The sequence below is a fragment of the Myodes glareolus genome, chromosome X, assembly GCF_982192425.1.
Source record: "Myodes glareolus chromosome X, mMyoGla1.1, whole genome shotgun sequence".
Lineage (NCBI taxonomy): Eukaryota > Metazoa > Chordata > Mammalia > Rodentia > Cricetidae > Myodes > Myodes glareolus.
The window spans coordinates 112,947,576-112,975,325 of NC_142053.1; the positions used below are offsets into that span (position 1 = coordinate 112,947,576).

Below are 27,750 nucleotides of genomic sequence, written 5' to 3' on the forward strand. Positions count from 1 at the left end.
TTGTTTAATCCCAGGTGGTGGGGAGATTTTAGTATTGTTAGGCTCCTCTCCCTAAAAGGATGATGGTCAAGTTCAGTTTATTCACACGCCACGGGATGAGTCCCAGCATTCTGGTGTCACCCTTATTTAGAACGATAAGCCTGCTGGGAACTCTGCCTTGGCTTCCCCAAACTGAGGTATAGTTTTAGTCTGTTTGTTCCCTAACCTCCCATTTCTAGATTTTCTTTTGTCTTGAAAATATTTCCCATTAGCACTAAATATGGAGGAACAGCATAGTAAACAACACTAAGTTCTATGGCTTGAATAATGATGTTTATTTCCTTTAAATACATTTAAATATGAAACATCAGGCAGTGGTTCAATAAACTTGAAAAGTACAAGCTGAACAGGAATTACATCAGTGCTGAGCATACAAATGAAATTCCGCAAAAGAAAGAACCAGAATAATTCCTAAGCATCGCACTCAGACCTTGCCAGTCTGAGTAATCAATCACGTGGCCCCTGCTACTTGGTGGCAAGCAACCCTTTCTCATTCATCAAAACAATGGACTCTCCAGACCCCTTCCTTTCTGAGCACGGCGTGCGGATGCACCTGAAGCTAGAAGCCATTTGTCAGTGAACCGGGGACTCACCCAGCAGCTGTGGCATGGGAATGCGGATTCACGGCAGCATTAGGTAAAATCAATTTTTCTAACACCTGAGGGGCGGGGGGCGCAGTGCCAGCAACTTGACAAAGCGGAAGGCTATTGAAAGTAACAGGGATGGGGAACTTGGGAGAAAGCTGAATCAAGGATTCTCTTGGCTGTGGAGCCCCTGGGCCCTTCTCCCCTTTGGAAAGAGGCAGTGCTTTCCATAGACTGGCTTTCTACTTGCACATGTTCTGGTGTGAAAAGGACATCTGTCCTCACAGCTGTTGAGAAAGGAAGTGAAGATGAGACTTTAGGAGCAAGGATCAACTTCAAGTAAATCATTCAGCTCTGATTTCATTTGATTCTGCTTTCAAAGAAAAATTTCCAGACATATGTTTACAGTGTCAATGCAATATTCTAAATGGGCACTCAACTGGTTGAGGGCTCAGCCTCAGGGCACATTGCAGAAGAGGGGCTGGGAAAATGTTCGAATCAGAAGCCAGAGAGAAGGGCTAGGAAATACCATCTTCGGGGCATGATGCAGCCTTTGCAATTAGGAACTCACAACAGCTGCAAGAATCTGCCCTAGGCCTACACAAGGTGGTTACTTCTGCATTTGTGAGGGGCCCCACCCCTCCGTAATGAACTGTAGGCTACAGATAAAAGCTGGGACACTGGGGGTCACTGTCTTTAGCTGTGGTCCTATTGGTGGATGAATGGAACAAGCTCTGACAGAGGGTTCCAAAACTGTGGTCACCCAGACGGCCCCGACTATCTATAGTGGGTCACAAAACAAAACAAAGAGATCTGAGAGTGGAAAAGGGACTTATAGGGAGGAAATGGGTTGACAGAAGTAGGCTAGAGGTAAGAGAGTGTAAGGGCAAAAGTATCTAGAATGCATTTTCTGTGTGCATGAAATCGTCAAAGGAAAATTTAATTATTTAAAAAAAATCTCAGAGGTTAATTTGGGTAGGTTTGGAAATTGATCAAAGTCCAATCAACAGCCTCCAAGGATCATGGTTATCCATAAATTTCTTGCCTACACAAATCTAGTGCTAGCTTCTTCATTGAGAAAACATACACAGAGAGACAGAGACAGAGAGAGAGAGAGAGAGAGAGAGAGAGAGAGAGAGAGAGAGAATAAGCTTGCTGAGCTGAACCGCCCTTAACCTGGTTTAAATGTCAGGGACTTCTTGTTTTGCTTATGATAGCACAATAGCAGGCATGGTGGTGCAGGTGTGGAATTCATGAGACCCTGTTTTGAAACAACGACAGGATTAATCATCACTCTATATACTTCCACTTATGTCTGAGATGCCAGACCTCTGTTTGTCTGTTTTTTAAGGGGGTGCTTGGGCAATGAGACAAAGGAGCCACACCAGATCAGATCAGTATGCCCTTTAAATGGCACCAGTCAACATGGTCAAGGGGTAAGCGAAAAAACCATTGACCTGCATGTATCTGGGTGAAAAATCTTGTGTTTTTGGCAGCAGCTCTCTAGACTTTCTTTACATTCAAAGCAACTGCAGTTTTCCGGGTGCTGGATGAGATCTCCAGGACATGATGTTTTGCAGACACACTCACAACGATCTTCGTCAAACTTCATGTGTGGTCCACAGAGAGCTGGTTCCTGGAGGTAAGAGTGGTCTAAACAGAAAAAGGAAAGTGTTGGTTTGGCGACCGAGGTCTAGAGGATGTGATGATCCCAATTAATTGCAAGTTTTACATCTTCCCAATAAGCTTGGATCTTCCCAATTTTCCTGCCAATAGATTTTTTACCTTAATTTTTTTCATAGGGTGAGATCCATCTGTGATTTCACAACATAAACATAGAACTCATGTGTCTTCTTAGGTTTTTAATAAAAAATATCATAAGCTGAATATTCCTGACAGACTTTTATTTTGTTGAATGACCTGTTAAAAATATAAACTTCTGTTCTGGAAAGATGGCTCAGGGGTTAAGAGAATTCCTTGCTCTTGCAGAGGACCTAGGCTTGGTTCTCAGCACTCACATGGCGACTTAAAACTGCCTATAAATACAACCCCAAAGGGTCTGTTGCCCTCTCCTGACCTGCAGAGGCACTGCATGCAAGCATGTTCAGACAAGGGAGACAAAATACTCATACACATAAAATTAAAATAAATACATCTTTAACTATACACACACACCCCCCACACTCTTATGCAAATAACCATCAGTGGCAAGATATAGGCTGTCTATGGGGTACAAATGTAGTCCTCTCCAGTGTTTTAGAAGAGTAGGAACTGAAAGTACTGATGTTGAAGAAATAGTTTCCTCAGAACTTCCAGATAACCAATGACACACTTCCTTTTCTCAGATCACACATTTGTATGAAATATACACAAGGTGACAATGAACGGTGGTCCAGTCTCAACCAGTGGACTGAAATTCATTGCAGAAAGAATAGGAGATGGGCTGCAGGTGTAGGATTGGTAGGATGCTTGCCTAGAGCAGGAGAGAAGTTCTGGATTTCGTCTCCAGTGGCTCCTAAACTGGGTGTGGTGACACGTGATTCACTCCACAGGTAGGGGCAGAAGGATCAAAAGTTCAAGGCCATCCTCTGCTAAATATTGAGTTTAAGGTTAAGCTGGAAAAAGAGTCTTTCTCAAAGCAAGAGCAAAAGCAAACAACACGTGGAGAAGGTGAAAAGTTTGGAAGAACTTCTCATTCGTGATGGTTTTGGAAGAAGATGAGCATCTCTTCCCCAAGCCTGCTTCTTTTCCAGTTTGCCTCATTTGGGGACTGGCACCTTTGTCCACTAGATTGTGTGGCCACTGTGTCCACTCAGTCCCTTGCGCATGCCCTCCTTTCTGTTTGTGGATGTCACTCGTGTCACAACCACACAACCACAGTGTGTGTCCCTTCAGTTTTCCCCTCAGGTGACTATCAAATGCAAACCTGATCCCATCAAGACAGAAGCTTTAAATATCTTTTTTTTTTAAGCAAGGTTTCTCTCTGTAGCCCTGGATGTCCTAGAACTTGTTTTTTAGATCATGCTGACCTTGAATTTAGAGAGATTCGCTTGCCTCTGCCTCTGCCACATGAGTGCTGGGACTAAAGATGCGAGTCACCATGCCCAGCCATGCCTTAAATGTCTTAAAGTTTTTCTTCATACAAAAGGCCAAACTTTATACCAGAATATTAAACATTAAAAGAGCTTCCATGATCTTGACCCTAAAAACCTCCAGTACTCATTCTCACCCTTCCTTTCCTCCCTCTTTTCTCCTCCACCTCATTCCCAAATGACAATTTCTCATGATCCAGTCTTATGGTTTTGACTACCCTTTAATTGACCCATAATTAGAAACTACATGAACTAGATATCCATGAAGACTCCATTCTTATTTTCTTGAAGAGGAAAAAGATGAGCCGCATATAAGTCACTGAGGCAATGTCAATTTAGGGCAAGGCAAGGCTAGATTACTAAAAAACAGTTAAGACTCTTAAAAGAGTCATTGAGCACTAGGTGGCAGCAGAGGCGCACAAGAAAGTGTCGTGCAGGCCTGGCTCCATTAATGAATAGTTTAGGGAAATGCAATCCTGGGGCGTTCAGCAGATTGTGGCAGAGCTGAACATTATGTCCTTACAAGCAAGTTATGTTTTATCCAGTATAGCAACGATAAGAAATGAGTTGGACTTGCATCAACCACATCCATTTGGAGAATAAATGACTGTAGAGAAGGCAATTAGCTCAATACCTTTTTATGCAGAAAAGGTGTTTAGTGCACAGAAAGTAATGTATCATCAATAGAAAGGGACCACTGGAAAAACAGATGGGAACTTGGGCACACGAGGATGTCATGAGTGACAAAAACTAAAAGTAACTGGGATTTAGATTACCCTCCTTCTTCACTGCAACCATTGTTATAGTTTCCCCAGAAGTTCCCTGCTCCCTCTCCTGCTCAGGTCAACTCATTCTCTTCTGCACTGTTGCTTGCTTGATCTTTTTACAACTCCAACAGATGCTACCATTCTCTTTCTTAAACCATTTAGGTGGTTTCTATTTTTCCAGAAGATCACATCCAGGCTTTTCCAGCACAAGCTTTTTAAGTCTTTCTCTCCAATCCTAAGGGTTTCCCCAGCTTCGTCTCCTCATATGTATCCCTTTTCCTCAATATGTTATGTGTCTCTGTGATATGATTAATCTTTGTTGGTGACTTTACTGGATTCTAGAACCACTGAGGATGTACACCTCTGGTTGTGCCTATGAGAACACTACCAGAGAGAGCTTTAACTGAGAAAGACCTACTGTAAATGTGAGCTGGACACCCTAGACTGAATAAAAGGAAGGAGAGGAACAGGAAGGGCTATGCGCAGGAACATCCGTCTTTGTCTGCTTCCTGACTGTGGACACAATGTGATCAGCCCTCTCATGCTCTTGTTGCCAGGTCATCCCCAGCATGGCAAGCTGTTCCCTGTCAAAGTGAAAACCAAAATAAGCCCCTTTCTTTCTTTCTTTCTTTCTTTCTTTCTTTCTTTCTTTCTTTCTTTCTTTCTTTCTTCCTTCCTTCCTTCCTTCCTTCCTTCCTTCCTTTTCTTTTTTCATCCCTTTCTCCTTCCCTCTCTTCCTTCTTTCCTTCCTTCCTTCCATTGCTTTTGCCAGGTATTTTGTTACAGCATCAAGAAAAGTAACGAACACACCCCAGCATCTTGTTCATATTTTTCAGCAGCAGGTTTGTGCTTTGCTCGCTCAAATTGGTGTTGAGCTCTTACAGCCCCCTGCTCAGGGCACACCTCTCCTTCCTTACTAGGCCTTCTTGCCTCAGTACATGAGCCTACCCAATGAGTCCTCCCAAGAAATTAACCCCCCTCAAGAAAAAAAGGCCTTACCCCAGGTTATAAACCTACCCATAGTCTGTAGGACCCAACCTGCTTATTTGAGATATCCCCAAGGAAGCTCCTTAGCTCTGACTTCAGGTAGGGCTGGATGATGACTTTTGAGTGACTGCATTGTGGTATGCTAGCTTGATTGTCACCCTTCACTATATTGTGTTAGTGTGCACACATCTATATGTGTGAGCCTTTAACTACATAACTCTAAAAATATAATATCTCACATCCTAGTTTGAGCTCTTGAGGCAACATTTAGAAAGCTGTTAAGAACCAGAAAAACAGGGCAACTGCAAATCACAGTTTGCTATTTAGTTTCTATGACAGATTCCATGGGGCTTAATCCTTGCTATTCTTGTTAAGTCGCAGTTTAAAGCAAGCGAGTTCGCACTGCATGATCCCTTGTGATAGTTTTCAGTGGAATCATGTTACATGTTATGGGGAGCAAATAAAAAAAAACTCATGCATTGTCAAACATATATTCATTCCAGAACTCATAGTTTTACAGATTGGAAAAAAGATCAACAGGCTAGCAATCCCCAGTGTGGCTTAGCTCAATACCAGGGTTTGCTCCAGCTCTAGAAAAATGTTTCCCTGTGTTCTTCTCCCATTCTTTATATTTTTCCATATTATTGGCTTGATTTCAAATGGTCCCCAAAGACCTTATGTGCTTTACCCTTAAGTATTTTTTATTAAAGTTTGACATTTGCTTTTGAAAACACACTTTTGGGATGCTTTGGTCACTCTGTACTTTTCTTTGAGAATGAACAGTAGAGTGATTCATTGGTGCATATGGTCACAGCAGAGAAGGCTCTAGAATCCAAGTGCTTCTACCAATGTTATCTTTGTAATAATGAGGAAATTACTAGATATCTTGGAGTAGACACTGTGTGCTTGTGAAAAGGGGCAATGATAGGGTTGTCATGAAGATTACAACATTGTCTGATGTTGTGGCATGAGTGTAAAACGTCCCCCATTGTATTTGAACACTTGATTCCCAGTTGGTTTTGTTCCAGAAAGTTATGGAACCCTTCGGAAGTGGGGCCTTTCTGGAGAAAATACACTACTAGAGGTGGTTTTTGGTGGTTTATAGCTTCACCCCACTTCCTGTTCTCTTTTTGCTTCCTGTGTGCAGATGAAATGTGATCAGTCAGTTTCCTGCTCCTGATGCCATCCTGCCTGCTCCCATGCCTTCCCCACCATGATGGTCTGTATTGCCCACAAACCATCAGCCAAAATATGCTCTTTCTTTCTGAAGTTGCTTTTGGTTGCATTTTTATCACAACAACAAAAAAGTAACTAATATGCCTGGTCATAGTAAGTCCTCAACCATGCTAACTGCTGATGTTCTTTTCATCATTGTGGTCATTACGTCACTATTGCCATCTTTACCTTCTGTTTCAGGGAGTGGATTCTCATCTTGTAAAACACATTTACATTTGGTGCTATCCCACAGCATGTCAATAGGACAGAGTTTCTTGGAATGAGAACATCTAGGAAAAGAAAATAATTAGCCATATTTAAATTTTTTCAAGGTAATTCTCCTTTGGGAATATTAAGTCATTCTTTATATTTAATATCTTATCATCTAAATAGTCTATGTGGTGCATGCTAGTGCTTTTATATTTTGTTTTTAAGAGTCATTCAGGAGAACAAGTGTTTGAGAGCACTGTGCCACACAGCATGGTAACTGCTAAGAAATGACAACTATGTGAGAATAATTAAGGTTTTAAAGCCCTTAACTTTGAGGACTAGAGAGATGGCTCAGCAGTTTAGAGTGAGCACTTTTCTTCCATGGGACCTGAGTTCGGTTCTCAACACCCATGTGGGTAAGCTCACAACCACTTGTAGCTCCAGCTCCAAGTGATCCAGCACCTTCCTCTGGACTCCAATGGCACCTGCACATATGTGCACAGACCAACAAACATGCATACACAGACACAAACAAAAACAAAATAAAATAGAGAACTTAATTTATAGTTATGAATGGCATCTTATTAGATAGTAATTCTATAGTTGTAAATATTCTATTAGGAAATCTTTAGAAAGTAAACTGGAATTCAGGAGAGTCACTGCTTGCTCTGGAGTGAGGAGACACATGGTAGCTTTGAGGCTGGTGCAGTTTTACAATGTATTCGACTCCTCATGTTAAGAACAAAGGTGTTGGGCCAATGTGGCAGCACATCTTGAATCCCCGAACTCAAGAGGCAGAGGCAAGTGGATCTCTGAGGGTTGAGGAAACCTGCTCCACATAGTAAGTTTCAGGCTAGCCAGAGATACAAAGTGAGACCTTATCACAAAAAAGCAAAAACAAAACAAAAAACAGGCACAAACAAACCTCAAATGTGCCTGCAAGTAAACCTGCCAAATTTATAACCATAAAGGTTTGGGACCCTACTGCAATATAAATGTAGAACCTAGTAAAAATATGTGTGTCAAATACTATGAGTAGATCTGGTTTTGAAGCCAAAAGATAAAAAATTTTATTGAGGAGATGATAATTTTATAATTTTACTGGTATTTATTTTTTGTCTAACATTTTTATTAACGTATATTGTGAAAAATAATGGGTTTGACCATGCTCTATTCAAGTGTGCATAAAATACACTTTTTTTAGATTTACCTGTACTTTTACTGTCTCTTCTCCCCTCTGCCCCCTCTTCTTCATCTGCTTCCTTTTTCCTAAAAATTTCCCTTGTACTTTCATGACTTTTTGTTTCTATATTCACAAGACATAAAACACACAACACATGTCTTTCTGGGGATGCCTCTATAATGGGTAAAGGAATAAAGAAATGCACATACAATTTTGTCAAAAGCAAGAACAGACATTATCAAGTCCAGGAAATGCTTACTGATCTTCTTCTGGGATCTGAATGGATCTTCTGATAATTGAGTAGGGATGGCGGGGGGCCGTGGGCAAGCACTTACAGCCTGTATGGTTGGCAATTTTAACAGGCACTAACTCAGGCACTGATGTCAGAGGCACTGATATCTCAAAGAGCTACAGCAAAGAGAGAGAACCATGATGTAAATTTTATTATAGTTTTTTTTTTCAGTTTCCACAGTCTGTATTTTTGTCCTTGTCTTCATGGTAATGACTTTAGCAAAGTTATCCATGCAAAATGGCGTTAGTCATTGTAAGAGGCTTGGGATGCTGGGTGTCAGGAAACCGGGGACATCTCCAGCTTGGTAAAGTCTCTTAAGTGTTTTCCAAATCTGTTCTTTTCACCATCACTAGAGTTCTTGAAAGTGGTACCACTGGTCCCTGCTCTTGTTTTAAATTTAAGTGTAAACTGTAATGATAAATGAAATTAAATCCTTGGAGGTTCTTTGAGATTTGGGTGGATTCGACTGTTACTTAAATTATTTATTCATCCCTTCCCAAACCATTACTATAAATGACAGACAGTTTCTTATCTTTGGACTCTGAGCTTGGCCATGACACTTGTTTAGGCCAATAAGATGTTAGCTGACACAACATAATACAATTTGGGGCTGTGCATGGTTTGTGAGATTTATTATTTCTTGATTATGGTATAGCCATGAGAAGAATATAACCTGGAAGCCATGCTGGTCCACGGGATTGGGGATACAGGAAGCAGGCCTGGACACGCACAACACCTTGGAATATTTCAAACCTCAGATACACAAGAAAAAATAATTTATCATCGTTTGAAGTCTCTGAGTTTTAGAGCATTTGCTATAAAAGCATTGTACCAATTAAGTTAAGATCATACCCAGAAAGAAAATTATAGCTAGTCTGTCTATTCCTGTTTCTATATGCCTGCTCTAATGTAAATACTTTATTACTAATTTTTTCTCACTTGTAAAAAACATTATATTTGGGGGGCTGGAAAGGTGGCTCAGTGTTTAAGAGCACTTGGTACTTCTGCAGAGGAGCTGAGTTCTGTTCCCAGCACCCACATCAAGTGACTCCAGGGAATCTGGTGCCCTCTTCTGGCCTTCACAGGCAATACACTCATATAGTAGACATACACAGACTGATATAAATAAAAATAAAAAATAATTTTTAAAAATTATATTTTAATGATATTTACATGATAGATGGAAAAAGAGATGCCCAAAGGGTGTAAAGAAGTTTCGAGAGTGGTTCCATGAAGTGTAGATAAATTTGAACTTGGTTTTTGAGGCATTTCCATTCAATCACCAATCTATGCAGTTCTATTTAGTTAGTTTCTAAGAGGCAGTTCATCATATACTCTGTACCTTTAAGGTAGGAACTGCCAAACTGCATGCATATGCTAATTTGAAAAGAAAAACTGCTGTGCACTTACACTTGAATACATTTCTTCATATGAATCACTTGTTGAGTGCAGCGGTCAAAACAAAGCAATCAACTATCTCCTAAGTGGAAACAACTCATTAAGGTTGTGTTTATTCGGACCTTTCAACATGTCATGAAACTTCCCTGAGAACAAGTGAGGCTGTTTTCTGCATAAACTTCATGTTCTTGCACAATTCTTCAGCTATGCTCCACGGAATACCCCCGTCAGACACTGAACTCTCTTGCGTTATGCAAGTTTTGTTTTACTAACCATTGATTGTAGCCATACTTACGTCATTGTTTCTAAATCAAATAGTAGGGGTCAGATATGATGAGTTCTAAAATTCTCCAAAAGGGTTCAGACACGAAATTGCTACACTTTTAAGGACAGTTTAGAAGGGGGGAGGGGAATTTAGAAAACTTTAGTCTATTAACAAAACAAACGGGCATTTAGAACATTCCTTGGCATGGATGTATTTGGCAACCATGTAATTGTCTTTTACTACATGATCATGAGGAGACAAGTAAATGTGATAAATGAGTTGTAACATGTGAGGAATTCGCAACAGAGGATCAAAAGGAATGTGGCTTGGTTTACTGCATTTTAATAGTGCTTTCCTAAGTGGGTTACTTCAGTTCCCACACACAGCATTTACTACGTTTTACAAGAAGATGGTAGCCACGGACACTTCGCTACAGGGGAAATGTGATTTGGTTCATTTATTTTATTTCCTTCACGGGACTGCAGCATTCTTTCAGGACTTGTGCTGCAGATTCTCCCTTCGTTCCCCACTCTATCCCAGAGACCTGATCTCTCTTCCCTTCCCTATCAGGTTCTGGACCTGCTGTCACTGGTTCCGGGTTCCTTTGACTCTTCCAGCACCTGCTTACATTCCCCACCACGCTAATAGTGGGCAACTGCCAAGTGGGAAGTCCGCTACCATTTTCCCTCTGTTCCTATGCCTGCTCCCTCCTTCAGCCTCTTCAGTTTTAGGGTGAGAGCACTTCTCCCTCTTAGCTGGTCCTTGTTGCATTCCTACTTCTCTCTTCCTCTATCCTCACCCACACTCTTCAGTCAGCCTTTCTCAAGCATTCCAATTAAACTCCATTCACGGGAACAGCTACATACGACAGCACAGCTTCCTTCATTTCTTTTAACACCCTGTTCTAGTATTGTCCAAAGGTACCGTCTTGATACTACAGCATTAGGTAGATGGGAACTAACGAGGTTGTGTCATGACGGATATTACGTTACCTCCCTAAGCCTCAATTTTCTTCTCTGACAAGGAGGATAAGATAGCCTCTGAATTTGTTTGGGAAATTAGATGAGGTTCCCCACATGAAGGATTTTAGCTCAGTTGCTTGGTAACAAGGTTAGCAGCTGCGTCTTCATTTCCTCATACCTGTTTGGAGATGTAAGAGGTGCTGGTGTTCATACACATCACACTCTCCTCATTGCAGCAGCCTCCACACCGGAACACGTTCACACAGGGGGGCTTGAAGAACGTATTGGTTGTCTTTCCCAGCTCGCTGGCGACTTCCACGCAGGTCTCTCTAGGGATGCACTGAGTTCTCTGCCATTCCTCATCTATAACTGCAGGAATAAAGTTCACTGAGGCCAGCAGACAAAAAATGGCCCCGGTACACAACATAGGTGTTTCCTTGCCCGCCCGCCCACACCTTTTTGTACTTGTTTATTTTACTAGGTGGGTATTTAAACATTTCTTTTAGAAATGTATTTATTTTATTTTATGTGTATAAATGTTTGGCTACATGTATGTATGTGCACCACATGTGTGGCTGGTGCCTTTGGAGGTTAGAAGAGCTCATTGGATCCCTTACAGCAGAAGTTACAGATAGTTGTGAGTCACTATGTGGGAACTGAACCCAGGTACTATGCAAGAATGGCAAGTGGTCTTAACCCCTGAACCATCTTTCTAAGCCCTAGATGGATATTTTTGTCCATCCTTCAGTCAAAAGATGTGTCTGCAAAAAAATTTTTTAGTTGAAATCTCTATATTTTTCCATTGATACAATAACTTCATAAAATATTTTATTTTTCCTTGCGGGGAGCACTATGTCCTGCAAATAGCCACACACGTGCCATCTGCAAAGACTGAATAATAAGGAAATCAGTGGACTAATATGAAGACATAACATGTGTCATTTATCAAGCAACTTACAGGGTACAACTGTAGGAATAGGTTTTAAAATCATAGAGAAATAAATTTCTGTTGTCTGCTTGTATAAGTGCACTGAGACTTAAAGCCAGCAAGCACACAAGTGGGTGTTCCAATGGAATTGCTTTTTCCTCAAATTAGACTTTTCACATTTGAAACCGTCTACGGGTTTCTAGAAGATGATGAGATAAGCCCTTTTCTCTTAATGGAAGAAGCAGCTCCGTGGTCATAACTAATTTGAGGGAAACTAGAAAAAAAGGAAATACAGAATGTTATGGAATAATCTTTTTGTATACCATAAAGATGTGCCTTTGGCAAGGTAACTTCTGACTGGTTTAATAAAGAGCTGAAAAGATTTAAAAATTTTAAAAAATTCAAAACAGAAATATAAACAAAAAAATAAAGAGCTGAATGGCCAATAACTAGGCAGGACAAGATAGGCAAGACTTGTGGGCATAGAGAAGAAGAGGAGATGAATCAAGGTGCCGGAGACCTTCTTAGATCTCAGATGGGGTTGAAGATGAGATAGTTATAGTTACACTTTTCTTTGTTATCAAACATAAAAGAAACTCACAAAAGAGGTATAAAATGTACAAAATTGAGAAACATAAAAGCTTAAATTGTTTATCTAAGAAAAATTTTTAAGGTCAAAAAATATATTTTTAGATTGGTGATACAAGCTACTTTAAAAATAGGTTAGGTAAAAAACTTTGGACTCACTAAGATAGGATAGATAATACAGTATTTTCTCCAAATTAGCCAAACAATTATGAACTAAACATTGTGAATATAATTCTTACTTGAAAATTGTTCTTATTGTACATAGTTTTACTTTGTTAAAGTTAAAACTATCCCTTATTATTTGGACAATACCTGATAATTGTTCTTACTGTATATGGTTTTACTGTTAAAGTTAAAAGAAAACCTTTTCTTTTTATTTAGACAAAAAGGAGGATATGTTATAGGATAATCTTTTTATATAACTGTGAAGATTTATCTTTGCCAAAGTTCCTTCTGGTTATTTTAATAAAAAGCTGAATGGCCAGTAGCTAGGCAGGAAGAGGTTAGCCAGGACTTTCAGGCAGAGATAGAGGAAGAGGAGATGAATTAATGTGTGGGAGAGATGCCAGAGAACACAGAGAGAAAACAGGAGATTCAAGATGGAAGATAGGTAAAAATGTCATGAGACAAAATGTAGATTAAGATAAATTGGTTAAGTTATAAAAGCTAGTGGGACAAGCTTAAGCTATAGGCAAAGCTGTTATAATTAAAATGAAATCTCTGTGTCATTATTTGGAGCTGGCAACAGAAAAGAAATTTCACCTACCCTACGTTAGGGTCGAGGAGAGGCTCAGCTGGGAAAATGTGGACTGCACAAGTGCAAGGAACTTAGTTCAGATCCCCAGAACCCACATAAAAAGCTGGGCATGCTGATGTACCTCTGGAATCTTAGTGCTGGGAAGGAAGAGGCAGATGGATCCCCTGGCCAGCCAGGCTATCCAAATCAGGGAGCTTCAGTTACAATAAGAGACCCTATTTTAAAAACAAAGGTGGAGAGTAAATGAAGAAGATGCTAAACATTGATCACTGGCCTCCACAAGCATGAACAGACATGGACACATCTACCTGTGTGCACATACATGCACCACACACATACCTGAAAAGAATATTAGGTATTTTTCTTGTATAGCTGTTTCATCTTCTCTCACCACTTTCTAAAATTTTTGAGACGTGGTCTCACTGGCCTAGAATTTGTTATGTAGACAAGGCTGATGGCCTTGAACTCAGAGAGATTCACAAGCCTCTGCCTCCTGGGTATTAGAATTAAAGGTGTTAGAATTAAATCATACCTGGCTTTCACCATTAAAAAAATACGTATTTTGTTTTATTTATTTTACTTATGTGTGTGAGTGTGTGTGTGTGTGTGTGTGTGTGTGTGTGTGAGAGAGAGAGAGAGAGAGAGAGAGAGAGAGAGAGAGAGAGAGAGAGAGAGAGAGAGAAAAGGTGCCTGCAGATATCAGAGGCATCAGATTCCCTAGAGTAGAGTTAAAGTCTGTTGTGAGCTGTCTGATGTGGGTTCTGGAAACCCAATTCAGGTCCTCTACAAGATCTATTGCTCTTAACTGGTGAGCTCTTTCCAGCCCCACTGTCATCATTTTTAAGTTAGATTTTGACGCTTAATGCTGTATGTGGCCTCTCTTCAGGGTTTTTTTTTGGGGGGGTGGGTGGGAGGGGACTTGATTTCAGTTTGTCATACATACAACTGCAGACCATGTTATACTAGGAACATAGTGAAACCCTTTTGTAGCAGGCAGCCTTAAAATTGACCCCTAGTGATCCCTAGTTCCTAAAGGTCATGCCCTGTGCAATCTCCCCTCTTTTTGTGTAACGATGAAACTGAGTGATTGAATTTTTGTGAAGAGAGTACATCAAAACAGGGTGCCACTTAGGTGTTTAGGTTGAAAAATTCACTGACTCTGCTTCTCTCTCCCATCCCACCTCTCTTTAGCCTCTTCTCTCTCCATTTTCTTTCACAACAAGGGTCACTTTTTAAAAAGATTTTCTTATTTTAAATTCTGTGCATGTGTGTGAAGGGAGATGTGCATGTATGTGAGGTGGAGTGCACATGAGCCAGTGCCCTGACACCCCAGAAGAGGATGACAAATGTCCTCTGTAGCTGGAGTTATCGATGATTGTGAACCCACCCTACATAGGTGATAGGAAACAAACATGGGTCCTCTGCAAGAGCAGTATGTACTCTTAACCTTCAAGCCACTTGCCCAGCCTGAAAGTCACTTTTGAAGTTACCACCAACTGAGGGCAGCATCTGGCCAACAGACAGGGAGGAAGGGGCCCTTCACAGTCCAAGAGTCTGTGTGCAACGTAATCCTACAAGCAACCATTGAATGAACTTGGAAGTACATTATGCCCTAGTTGAACCTTGAGATACTTGGAGCTCAGACAAAGACCTTGACCATAGGCTCCAGAGAGACCTTGAATAAGAAAAAAAAATCTTGGCCATGTCTGTATTTCAGATCTCTAAAAAAATGTGAAACCAAAAATATCTATTTTACAAGTAGGATGGCACCTGAAGAATTAACTCCTAGGTTGTCCCCAGCCTCCGGCCTCCACAACCATATGCATCCATACACTCATGTACACTAGCATATGTACACACAGTCTGTTTGGGACAATCAAATTTGGGGGTAAGATATAGTAACAGGCAAACAGGTCTATACACTATATTTAAAATATATGTATTGTGGTTTGAAAGAAAATGGCCCCCAAAGGGAGTGACACTATTAAGAGGTGTGGCCTTGCTAGAGTAGGTGTGGTCTTTCTGGAGGAAGTGTGTCACTGTGGAAGCGGGTACTGAGGTTTCATGTATGCTCAGGTCACACTGTGTGAGAAAGACCACTTCCTATTGCCTGTGAGTCAATATGTAAGAACTCTAGCTCCTTCTCTGGTTCCATGTCTGCTTGTATCCTGCCTTGCTTCCTGTCATGAAGATGGTAGACTAAACTTCTGAACTATAAGTGTGACATCACAATTAAATATTTCCCTTTCTAAGAATTGCTGTGGTCATAATGTCTTTTTACAGCAATAGAAACCCTAACTAAGACAATGGTCCTGGAGAGATGGCTCAGACGAGTACCAGCTGCTCCTCCATATGACCCACATTTAGTTTCCAGCATCCATACGGCAGCTCACACTTCTAACTCAGTCCCAGTGGATCTGATGCCTTATTCTGGTCTCCATGGGTACTGCACACATATGGTGCACAGATATACATGCTGGCAAAACTCCCATACATACATAGAATATAAAATTAATATTTTTAAATTTCTGATGATAAAAATTTATATAGTGCATCCTCAGGCTGTATGCATGTAACAATTATTTAGCTATTTAAATTGCTACTATTAGTCATGAATCTTTGACAGAAAGAGTAATTATGTAAGTAAACTTATGAAAATATCATTTGTTTAAAATGCTACTTAAATGCTATTTTCTACTTGATTTTTCTCTTTAAAGTTATAACTTTTAAAAGTTGGACGAGATTATAATCAAAAGTTCATGCAGTAATGACCAATACCACCGACTAAGGATTCATAAGGCCAGTTTTCTTCACTATTGCCCAGGGGATTACCCCAAATCCATGAGAGGGAGTAGATAACAAAACAGAATTGGTGTAACACACTGATTTGATTATCTGTTTCTTCTAATTTAGTGAATAACTTCAGCTGATCCTCCATATAATTAGGAGGGAAACCGTGGAAGCTGCAAATTCTCTGATTTTTTATGGTTTCCTTCTTAGAAAATGTCAACCTGGTTGACTTTTAAAAATCACTGCCTTGTGGTTTTATGGTAAAACTGTCTTTACAGGTCATCTGGTACATGCCCCTCGGGCCTTCGGACATGTAATCTGGTCAAAGTCTGCAGTCTTCAGATGCACTTGTTTTTGTGAAGTCCATGTAAAATCACCACATGAATCAACAACTAGACCCTCACTTAGACACACGGTCCCACTCATGAGCACAAAGAACTTTCTTCACATGTATGCTGCCATGGGATTCCCCTCACTTCCATACAGCTTTCCCCATAGCTGAATCCTGTGCAATTCATTCTTTAGGGAAAAAAGAGAACTCTAGATAGAAAGAAAAGAACAATTCTTGCTTAAGGATCAACTGAAATAAAACAGTAGATATACTCAAGTACTATGTGATAATATTTGTATCTACAAGACTAAATCTAACAATGCCACTGGTTTCTTGAGTTATTTTGATATTTCGTCAGAAAGCTAAATGTCTAATCAAGTCCACACAACTTTATTTTAAAACATTTCATTCATTGTGTCACAGTATATATAAACACTAGTCTTGTAAAGAGTCTATATCTCAATCCGGATATCATTTAAGTGGCATAAGTAGACACCACACATCTATCTGCACCCCTACCCCAGGAATCAATTTGGAAATATAATGATCCCTTGATATCTGTGGAGGACTGGACCTCCCTACAGATACACAAATCCTTGGGTTAACAAGTTCCTTATATAATTGGGCTAGAATTTGTAAATAGCCCACCTACATCTTCCTGTACACTGGAAATCATGTCTAGATAACTTTTGGTAAGACAAATAAAATACACAAAGGCCACACAAATAGTCATTATGGTATATTGTATGTCAAAACAAGGTATGGATATGTTTAGTACACATGCCTTTCCCTGAAGTATTTGACCTGTGTGATGGCTGACCCTATGGGGGGGGGGGGGCGGGCAGAACCTGAGGATCCAAAAGGGTGACTGTATGTTTGCGTGCTATTTCCTAGTCCTAAGCTTTGATTATTTTGTGTCAAGAAATTTCCTTGTTATTCTCGGAGTAACCATAACCCATTATTAAGCCTTACCTTGCATAATACATTTAGCTTTTACATAAAAACCACAGAATTCTGAAGAAAGAAAAGCTATAGCTCTATTCTTGGTTTTCCTCTCTATCTGCATAGTAATTGAATGAATACTGTTGATAAATACTGAGTTTTTTTTTAACCTGTTTTTCCCTCTCTAAAAGCAGCCTTTCTGTATTGCTGTGCCCTCAAATTCCAGAGTTAAACTTACTTTGATAATGTGAAATGTTCTTGGGTTGCATGTAGACATCAAAATCATACTGACTATTCTTTGTGCAGTAGGCATTTAAAACGCAGAATTCTTGAGCTGGCAAGATGGTTCAGAGAGTAAAGGTGCTTGCTGCTAAGCCTGAAAACCTGTGTTCATTTCCTGAGCCCCACAAGGTAGAAGGAGAGAAATGACTCTTGCAAATACTTATTTGTTTACATTTTTATCACATCTGTTTATTTATGGAGGAACATACGTGCGGCTATCTGAGAACCATTCTCAACTCTATCCAGTGAACAGTCTTGCCCATACCCACATACCCACCCTATCCAAACTTTTGGAAGGAGTTGGTACCTGTGCCACTGTCTGAGCAGGAAAGAATCAGCCATTTTACTCACACACCTACCTTTTAGCGTTTCCGTGTCATAGAAAGTTGCCGCAAATCTAGTGGAGCGATGGGATGTTGAGCGTGAGTCCACACTGGCAAGACTCTTGAGCTTCAGCCGGCATCTCCACAGCTTCCAGTCCTCAGAGTGTGCGACTTGCAGCAGCTCCTCCAAACTAGAAGCAGCTCTGATCTGCTGTTCAGATCGTTCCAACATTGACTGGGATGATCGCTCGAAAGAAAAATCCTAGTTCAAGAGTAAGTTACAAAGATACCGTGATAACGGTGACTGCTAACAGTCTAAACCATAGACCATCTGAAAAGAAACTAGGCAAGATTATTCAAGTGTGCACTTGGGTCTAGGCAAAACCATGTCTAATGGTGGACTTCAAAATGATAGGTCTACTTCCTTACTTCCAGAGCCTGGGCACATTGTCTTATTCAGGGGAAAAAAGTGGATATATAATGAAGGTAAAGTCCTTGTGATATTAGTTAAGTGAACCCGAAGTACAATAAGCAAGGTCCTTAGAAACCAGGAGAAGGCAAAGACACAGCTGGGTCATGTGAATACAGAGGGTGAAGAGGCACAACTCAGGGATTGCTTTGAGCCACCCAAAGCAGACAAGGCAATGCTTCAGGCCACAAGAGTTTGACACCTTGATTTTTGGGATTTTGTTGTTCTGAGACACCAGATTTATGGTACTTTGCTATTGCAGCCACAGAGAAGCAGTAGAGATTCCTTTATTGTCCTACTTTTGTGACGACGGCCCCATTTCCTAGTTTAAGATGAAGTCTTGCTGTTTCTCTACAGTTGCATCTGAACTGTATTGGCTAATATGGTGCAACTAGGCTAGATGGGTATATTTGTGGGGGTGGTGAGCCCAAGTTAGGGAAATATTTTCGATTCATAACTACTTGTTCAAAAGTAGGGGCCTGGTTATACAAAATAATAATAATACATACATATACCAACGGAGCCCATTTCCTACTAGGGTTTTTCCCCCCAGTCCTGGGTATCAGTCTTTGGGCCCTAAGCATGCTAGGTAGGCATTTTGCTAACTGACTGTCTCCCCAGGTCTGGAGTTGAGCTCTTGATGGCCTCTCTCTCCCAGACTCACATCTTTCAGTTCTGCAGCTTCGACTTTTTGGTTCCATAGTTTATCAGCATTTAGCATTTAGATGACTTTGCATGTTTGCTTACTACTGTTTTATTAACCAGTTGCAGTTTATGAACTAAAAAAGGTCAAAATACATATCTTCAAGGTTATGGCTTTTGTTGTTATTGTTGTTTTGAGGCAAGGTCTCATTTGTAGCCAAGGTTGGTCTGGAAACTGTGATCTTCCTGCCTCAACTTCCAAAGTCCTGATATCTCAGGCTTGGGTGATCATAACAGGCCACATTCACCTTAGCCATTTTGCCTAAAAGTCCAGATGGAGGGCACATTTTGGCCTGAGGTAGGAGAGTATTAAATATGTTTGTAAGCTGTGGGAAAGAGCCAATAGAGAAGAAACTGAAAGCATATACAGGGGAGAGAAAACAGAGCCTGTAAGGCTTGTTATACTGTGTGTTAGTTGATCAGTGTGAAGTTATAAAAAAAAAAAAACACCTTTGAAACAGGTGAGTCATCGGGAGCCCTGTGGGTCTGTAGACAGCAAGGCTGCCTCAGAAGCTCAATGAGATTATATTGGTATTTTCTCATTGTATCTCTGGAGTTTGAAACAAAGACACTTTTGGCAAGGAAGAGAAAGAAGCTTAAAGAGCACAGATGGGGTTTGTGAATTTGGCATTGAACTTGTGTGGCATGCCACAGCTTTTTTAGCTGAGAACCTTGGAGACAAAACTGGTTAATTGCTCATTTCCCTGACAGCTCTTAAATGCGATCGTCCTACATTAAGGCTAATTTATTAATGGCTTCTTTTTGCCTGACCATCCATCTCCTCTTTCTAGTTCTATGGCAAAGCTACCTCACATCCAATTCAATCTTCAAGATAAAACTTTGACAACACTGCTTCCATAAGCTAATGAGAAAGCCTAACAAATATTTTGTAAAATATTATTAAATTGGGCATAGCAGGCTGTATGTGTGTGTGTGTGTGCGTGTTTGTATCTGTATGTGCACGTGTGCATGTCTGTGCACACCACTTGTGTGTATAACAATAATTATAGAAGAAAGAGGTTGTGAATTTGAGGAGTAGAGGAGAGACACAGGAGGAATTGGACAGCGAAAGGGAGTGGCAATGGCCTGAGTACAAGCACTTGTGTATGAACCCCTCTACATTTTTTTATTAAATTGTGCATTGCTGAAAGAATTTTTATTTATGTAGGTAAAATTTTATCCAATACCATGCCTAAAAAAGGCTGATGTATGGCTTCATATCTTACAAGTCTCAATTCAATTTTGACTTCCTTAAAAAAAAATCTTATGATAAAAACCAAGGATAAAACATTAATCCTGAAGTCTGAATTAAAATGATTGAGTTGATGTTAAGATTATAGCTCCTATGACTGGTTTCTTTGTTAAACCACATCATTTACTTAATTACTCAGAGCTATTTAAGCCTACTTTGCTAAATGAAAACCTAGTTTGAAATAACTGAGGAGTCGGCAACAGTCGTTTTTATAATTCTAAATGGAAATATTAACAGCTCAACAAAAGCAAGTAATTCATCTGGGCACACATTTTGGGAAGGGTTGAAAATGGATTCCTTTTGATCGGCATTCTAAGCTCATTGATTTTTGTGTAATCAAGTTTATGCTATCTGCATGGGTAGGCTAAACATAAAAAAGGTGTTATCATTGTCCAAAATGCATACTTAAACTCTTGATTTCAACAGTTTTCACTGCTGAGTTATTGCCAAATGAGTTGCTCTCTGTTTCTTTCAACTTTCTGATTCAAGCGCTAGTAAAATCTAAAATAATTATAGTGCAGTCTACAAGGTGAGAGGATGCGAAAGGCCTTCCCAGGTCTCTGCTATTAGAATGGTGGCCTTGGTCTGTCATTAATGCAAGACTGTTATCAAATCTCCTCCTAAATAACAAATCATTCTCTGATGGTTTTCAGCTACCAACAATCAGTTTTGAAAGCATAGGGTTGAAGGTTTCTGCCACACTGCTTTGTCATCATATAAATGTTACTATATCCAGAGACTAACTTTTTCCCACATGAGGTTGCATTCTTCACAAGCCACCAAGCCATGCCCACACTGTTGGCTGGCTTCTTCCCTATTGAGAAGGATTTAGAGCAGAGGTTCCCAGACTTGCCTTCACCTTGAGTGAATGTGGAGGAAAGCTTTAAAAAATAGTGATGATTGGATCTTATCATTAGAGAGTCCCATTTTACAGATTTGGACTACCACTTCAAAAGAAAAAAGTCCTGTGTCTGCTTCAGTAGCAGCAGCTGAGTGAAGGGTTCACAGCAATTCTCTGTGTGTCTTTGCAACTTTTCCATAATGTTAGAATCACTTCAAGATGAAAAGCATTCTCAAAGAACTCTCGAGGGGCTGGTGATGTAGCTCAGTTGGTAGGCCTGCTTGCCTGAGGTCACAGAGAGTTGCACGAACTTGGCGTGGTGGTACCCACCACTACACCCACAACCTTGGAGGTAGAGGCATCTGTGTTAGAACTTCAACATACTCTAATAGGTACTGAGCAAGCCTGGGATACATGAGACTTTGTCTCAAAGTAATAAAAATAAATCTTCCCAAGTGATTTTAAGAAAGCCAATAATTTGGAGCATGGCTATACCGATTTAAGTTCAAAGGCCTGGATTAATGTTTGAGCTCTGTACAAGAACCCTGATTAGCATGGGGTAAATGACGTAAGCATGTTGGAGAATTCTAGTCTTCGCATTCCTTCCTGATACACATTAAGCTCAGAATATGGGCATGAGCATCTGCCTGAACTGGAGTTCTAAAGCCATCCCCTTGCTCACATGCCCTGTCTGTTGAATGTGTGAAATGTATCGTCTTCACAACTCAACTCAAAGCCTGTGGGCATGCCATACGTGCAAATTCTATTCTTTTTAGCCAGTTCTCAACTTATACGGCCTTTAAAAGACTGAGTAACAGTGATACCATTCCCTCCCTTAAACAGTGTGATGAAGTTAAGTGTGACCCTCAGTGACAGACTAAATTGCCTATCAAATTCCTCCAAATTTCAAATGGCCCATTTCTCAAGGTAATTTTTTTTTTTAAAAAAAGGCATTGCCTAAACCCACTATAATTCAACCGAAAGCTATCCAGTCTCTCAAAAGGCGGTCCTAGAAGATAGCTCAGGGAAATGTAAGTGTCAAGCGGAAAGTTCTTGGCTTAGGGGTTTATAGCTGGGCCCCTGTTCCAGCTCTGGATGGTCTTGGTATCTACAAAGGATTGGTCCATGAGCATCCTGACTGCTTTCCTCAAAGAACAGCAGAATGCTTTTCCTGCACCATTGTGGTCCTGGGAAAAGGAGAGCAGCTTCGCTGAATTCCTCACCGGGTGTCTTGCAAGCCATAGGGCCGAGACTGGGAGTGCTGTTTTCTTTGTCGGACCACACTGTCTTCAGGAAGTTGGGTGACAGTGTCTGAGTGGCGAATTGGATTTGTGAAAATGGAATGTCCCGAAGCTCTGGGCTGTTATGGGGGAACCCCATTCCACACAGCTTTCCCTAGATTTGCTGAAGGAATTACAAGTGTCACCTGACGACCAACCCATCTCTGCAGCACAGGAAAAGCACAGTAACCCATCTGCCTTTGCAGGGGCTTTGGGGAGATAAATCCCAGACAGTCTGTCTTCCTTCTACCTCTCAGCAGCTTCTTTGGTTTCACTCAAGGAGCATTTGCACTTCTTCTTTACCTTCATGGTTAAGGATTGGCCAAAGCCACCACCCTTTTCCAAGTAGCATTGGGATGCTCCACTCCCGGATGTCCTCCCCAAAGGTCCTCCTTCCTCCATCTACCAAGAAATCTGTCCAGGCCCCACCAGACTCATGAGTCTAAGTGAATATCTGAGATGCCCCCGCACCTTTTAAGTGGAAATCATATTGCCCTAAATGGAGTTAGGCCTAATATCATAAATTATACTGCCGACTACTCAAATGGCTCGTTTCAGAGGCAAGAGCACAGATTCCAGCTGTTTAAAGTCAGCTTTGAGTGATATGACACTCTGGGAGATTTTTATAAACACGTGCCCATCATGTGGCTAAGTAACCCTACTCCAGGGAATTTGTCGCTCGATAAATGACGCCTACGCTGCACAAAACTCTGTACATGAATGTTTGTAGTAACTTTAAAATAAAATAATAGTCCAATCAGTTGGGAAAAAATACATATGTAGCTCAATGACTGAATGGGTAAGCCATTCATGGCTTACTGCTCATCATTAAAAAGAACTCTTGGCAAAATGGGTTAAAGAGTAAAGAAGCCAGTCTCAACATGTTAGACTGCACTAATCTATTTGTATGCGGTTTTCAAAATACCAAACCGGGAACAACTAAGGACAAAACGCTGCTTGCTGGAGGCTGGAAAGGTGGTCTTCCTATCACAGTTACATAGCTACTGTGTATAACAGTATATATACTGTGTATAACATTATATATAATAGTTAATAGTGAACTGTGTATGGATATGGAAAAGTTTGTATCCAGGCTACAGTTGGGGTTACATAACATTTATTCGTGTGCTAGAATTCACAGAAAAAGGAAAGCTCAATCACAGTATAATAACAGTGCTTATAACCAAGGCCATGACTTTTTGACTGAGGGTGTGGGGGGTTTATCTTTTTCAGATTTGCTGTCCCCATTGATGTTAATAACCAGCCAGTTACTTCACAGGCTGGGCAGTAATGACGCATGCCTTTAATCCCAGCACTCAAGGGGCAGAGGCAGGCGGATCTCTATGAGTTAAAGGGCAGCCTGGTCTACAGATCGAGTTCTACGACATCTAGGGCTACACTGAGAAGCCTGTCTCAAAAAACAAACAAAACAAAAAGCAAAAGAACAAAAAACACACGCACACAACCTATGCCCAGTCCTGCCCCCCAAAAGAAACAACCTAGACAGAAAGCCATAGACGAGAACTCTTAAAGACTGTGATAAGGATGCTGAAGTGTAGCTTCCACAGTTGATGGCTTCTGGCGGGGGTGCAGGTGGGGAAGGACTCAGTTTTCTTTAAGGGGCTGGCCACTGGGAATTTCACCACGCTCCAGGGAGTATATGGCAACACAAACTGGACTTGTTTCTTTTTTTTCCCCTGGGGGGGGGCAGCAGGTCACAAGGTGAGAGAGGGCAGACCTGGGAGGACCGAGAAGTGAGTGTGATTGGGGTAAATTCCAAAAGAGACAATAAAAATATTATGTTGAAAAAAAGTTACTTCACAGAGCTCAGTGGATTATCTGGTTCATAAATGGGAAAGGGTCAGAGTAGAAAGCAGGAATGTAATTAGTTTGTTTCTCGTTGTCGTTCTCAAGGGTGTCACCTGGACCTACACGTTGGGGTAGAGGTTTATGCTTTATGCCCTTGATAGTCCTTAGCCACTGGAGAGATGGGATTGAAAACAGCAAGACTTGGCAACTCTAATCATAGCAAATACAATGAAACACATAAAACCCAAACAACTCTTCCAGAGTAAACTGTGGGCTATCTTTTTTCTAGTGAGAAAAAGCATTCTTGGCATTATCTGCGAATGAAAGCAAACTTCAAGTATCTTCTCAGGTCTTCTGTCTGTCTTTACAGATTTCATGTATAAAAGAAATCAGCCTACTTCTTAAACTTTTATGTTTTGGTTTTGGGGTCTAGCATTAGCCAGAATAGCTGGCACCTGATAGTTTGGGATATACCAAGTGAGGGAAGGAAGGAGACTGCCCATGTGCTAGTAATGACTGCTGAGGCCATGGGCTATTCAGGTCGAAACAACCATGGCTCTGTTCCCATAACGCTGAAATCCGGAAACCTGGCCATCTGGGAACAGAATTACGTTGTTCTTCATTTTGGGTGCCTAATGGTACTAGTGGCTCTTTTGCTTCTATGGTTCAATGTATAAATCAGAAATCCAGAAAGCTTATACTGAAGGAACTACAGATGTAAGAAAACTCTGTGTGTGTGTGTGTGTGTGTGTGCGCGCGCGCGCGCGCGCGCGCGCGCACGCGCGCACAGACAGGAATACACGTGCAGGGTTGCCTGGGTGTTTGAAGGCAGTGGAAAAGGGTTTGTTTGGATGCTTGAAACTGCCCCATCTTCCAATTTAATGAGGATCATTGGTGATATTCTCTCTAGCCAAGCCATCTAGCATTTGGGGAGATGTCTGTGTCTCCCTTTACATATGTTAAATCTATGTTCTCCTCAAATGCATCTGCTCCTATTTATTTGACACAGCTGAGCTACAGAAATGAGAAGAAAGATGGGTGCAGGGTGGGCTCGAGTGGCAAGATAGTCTCAGCCCTTCTAAAACTGTGCTCTCGGAGCAAGCCTTAGAGTGGTGATTCCTAAGCTGCCTAACATTCTCTGTATCATTGATCTCAAAGATCAAGGATCCAATGCCCAAGAAACAACTCCAGACCTTTATTGAGATTAAGTAGAACTGCAAATGACCTCAGCCTGCCTCTCCACAGCTGTTTTGGTTTTGGATCACGTGCCCTACTTTGACATGTTGCAAACGCAAGCTTGACACTGCCTTCGAATTGACTGCACTCAGCTTCTGCACACCTCCCACCTCTGCGAGCGCAAGCTCCTGCCAGCCCACTCATCAATGGGAGGGCAGACACATGGAGCAGACATGGGCTCAGTCTGAGGTTTGGGCCTTGATCCCGCCTCTCAGTTGACCCGCAGAGATGTACGTGAGAACAACCTACTGATGTGTTTGTTAAGCCACTATAATTTGTACGGGTCTGTAACAGCATGATTGCAGCCATAATTAGCTGCTATGACTCTGTTTCAGCCAAAATGCAGCATAATCAACTTCACGGGAAGACCTTTGTGCAAAACATCATGGTTTCCTATAAGAAAGTCCTGCTTGCCACTGGCAGCCAGCCTAACATAGCCTTTAAAAATATATACTTCTAAACATCTCGTGGTCCTACATCAACGTTTACCCATCACCTTCCCTTTCCCTCACCAACACCCACAACACTGTGCCCTGTGATCCCTAGCCTTCCTATAGTAATGTCGTTATGAATTAAGCACGCAATTGCAAAGGCTGGTTTCAGGTTTATATCCTGCTTCTCTCCCCTCCCCATGTGTGTTCCCTTAAATTTAAAATACCCATTAACTCACTCCCTTTGGCTCTTACAGTTTCTTCACCCCTTCCTCTAAAACAACCCCTAAGCCTTGCTTGGGAGGAGGGGCGCAGTATTGATGTTCCACACATACATAAATATCCAGTTAGTACAAATTGGACTCTGATGGGTTAAAAAAAATGAAGACACAAAATTGGGTGGGTAAGAAAGGGGGATGGATCTGGGAGGAATTCAGGGAGGGTGAATATGGTTGAAACTCAGTGCATGAAATTCTTAAAGAACTAATAAAAGTGAAATAAAAGGTTATTCACTCAATCCAAACTACGCTCGTCCTCAAGAGTCCCATTCACGACAGAAAAGCAAGGAATTTGTCATGCCGCTTTCTCTTTCTTGTAATAATTTTTATTTAAATAAATGTTGATTTTTCAAAAAGCAATACTCATCTCTACCACGTGAGTGCTAGGATTATTTAATAAGATCCAGTCAATGGTGAAATAAACCTTGTTGAAATTATAGTATTACTTAGAGTTTCAGGCATTGAAATCATCCTTCCTACAAGCCAAAATGAACTCCCGGGTGGCTGGCAAGACGTGGGAATGACTAAGACATCTTTATTTTATAAAAAAGCATCATTTCCACTCATGTGCTTGGCACATGGAAGACATTCCACAAGTGTTTACTGAACTGAATGTACAGCTTTCCTTCTCCCACGGAGAGAGGGATTCCTGAGCAACTGAAATCAGCTGTCTTGTTCTGCAGGCCTTACCTGCGGGACCAACCATGGAGTTTCCCAATCTCCAATACAGAGTTTCTGTGTATAAAGTATATATCACTTCACACATTAAAGGGGTAATGATGGAAGCCAGCGACTTTTGTCTTTTTTCCCCTCTCTTCCTGCTCTTTCAATACTATCTATACTCCAGCACTGGTCTAAGACAGGGAAACATTAAACATAGCAAAAGTTATGTGTGATAATTATTAATAGAAATTATGTGTGAAATACCTCCAGCAATCCACCTTCTGAGGCCAAAGTAAGAGTGCACCTTCTGGCACTATGCACATAAATGCGACAGTGGATCCATGATGTGTGCCACTTCTAGGTCAGAGCATGCAATGGTCAGAGTGATTTAGAACATTCTAGATGTGGGTGCTCAGCTAGCTTCATACTAATAGTGAGTTGACTGTGGATGAACCAAGACGATTGTTATAGTACGAGCAGCAAATAAATTTGTACTGATTACGAAGATTTTGAGGGTGGTTGCAGCTACAGCATACCCTACCTTGCCTCACTAAAAAAGCATCTAATCAGAGGATTTTGTCATAATTTGCCACACCTTCACAAATCACCCATGGTGAAAACATAGGTAGGCCACCCCAAGGCTTCCAGAAATGAAGAAAGACAGGAAGGAGTCTAAGTTTGCAAAGAGACACTGGCTACAGGTTGCTCCGGGTAACTTTCTGTGACCATCCAGCTGAAAGAATGGGCTAAAGTGACTTCATTCTCCAACTTTGGGTTCTAGAAGCGAACACTCTATTGGATGGCCTAAGGCTAGAAGGACATTTCAGGATGCTTTTACTCACCAAAATCCTACC

At 41.0% G+C, this 27,750-nt stretch overlaps 1 protein-coding gene across 3 annotated transcripts in view; it reads right to left on the reverse strand.

The window, feature by feature from the left end:
• Positions 1 to 290: 290 nt before the first annotated feature.
• The window catches only part of Vegfd (vascular endothelial growth factor D), a 34,254-nt gene continuing 6,794 nt past the window's right edge, over positions 291 to 27,750 (reverse strand). For 2 of the 3 annotated variants that reach the window (XM_085684745.2, XM_048440623.3), the window contains exons 2-7: positions 17,972 to 18,197; positions 11,173 to 11,363; positions 8,337 to 8,485; positions 6,874 to 6,974; positions 2,081 to 2,276; positions 291 to 910 (exon numbers count right to left, since the gene is read on the reverse strand). In XM_085684745.2, the coding sequence (XP_085540871.1) occupies positions 787 to 910; positions 2,081 to 2,276; positions 6,874 to 6,974; positions 8,337 to 8,485; positions 11,173 to 11,363; positions 17,972 to 18,167 (957 nt within the window). In that variant the 5' untranslated portion in view covers positions 18,168 to 18,197 and the 3' untranslated portion in view covers positions 291 to 786. The remainder of the gene's footprint in view (positions 911 to 2,080; positions 2,277 to 6,873; positions 6,975 to 8,336; positions 8,486 to 11,172; positions 11,364 to 17,971; positions 18,198 to 27,750) is intronic. The other variant, XM_048440624.3, reaches the window with a different exon arrangement.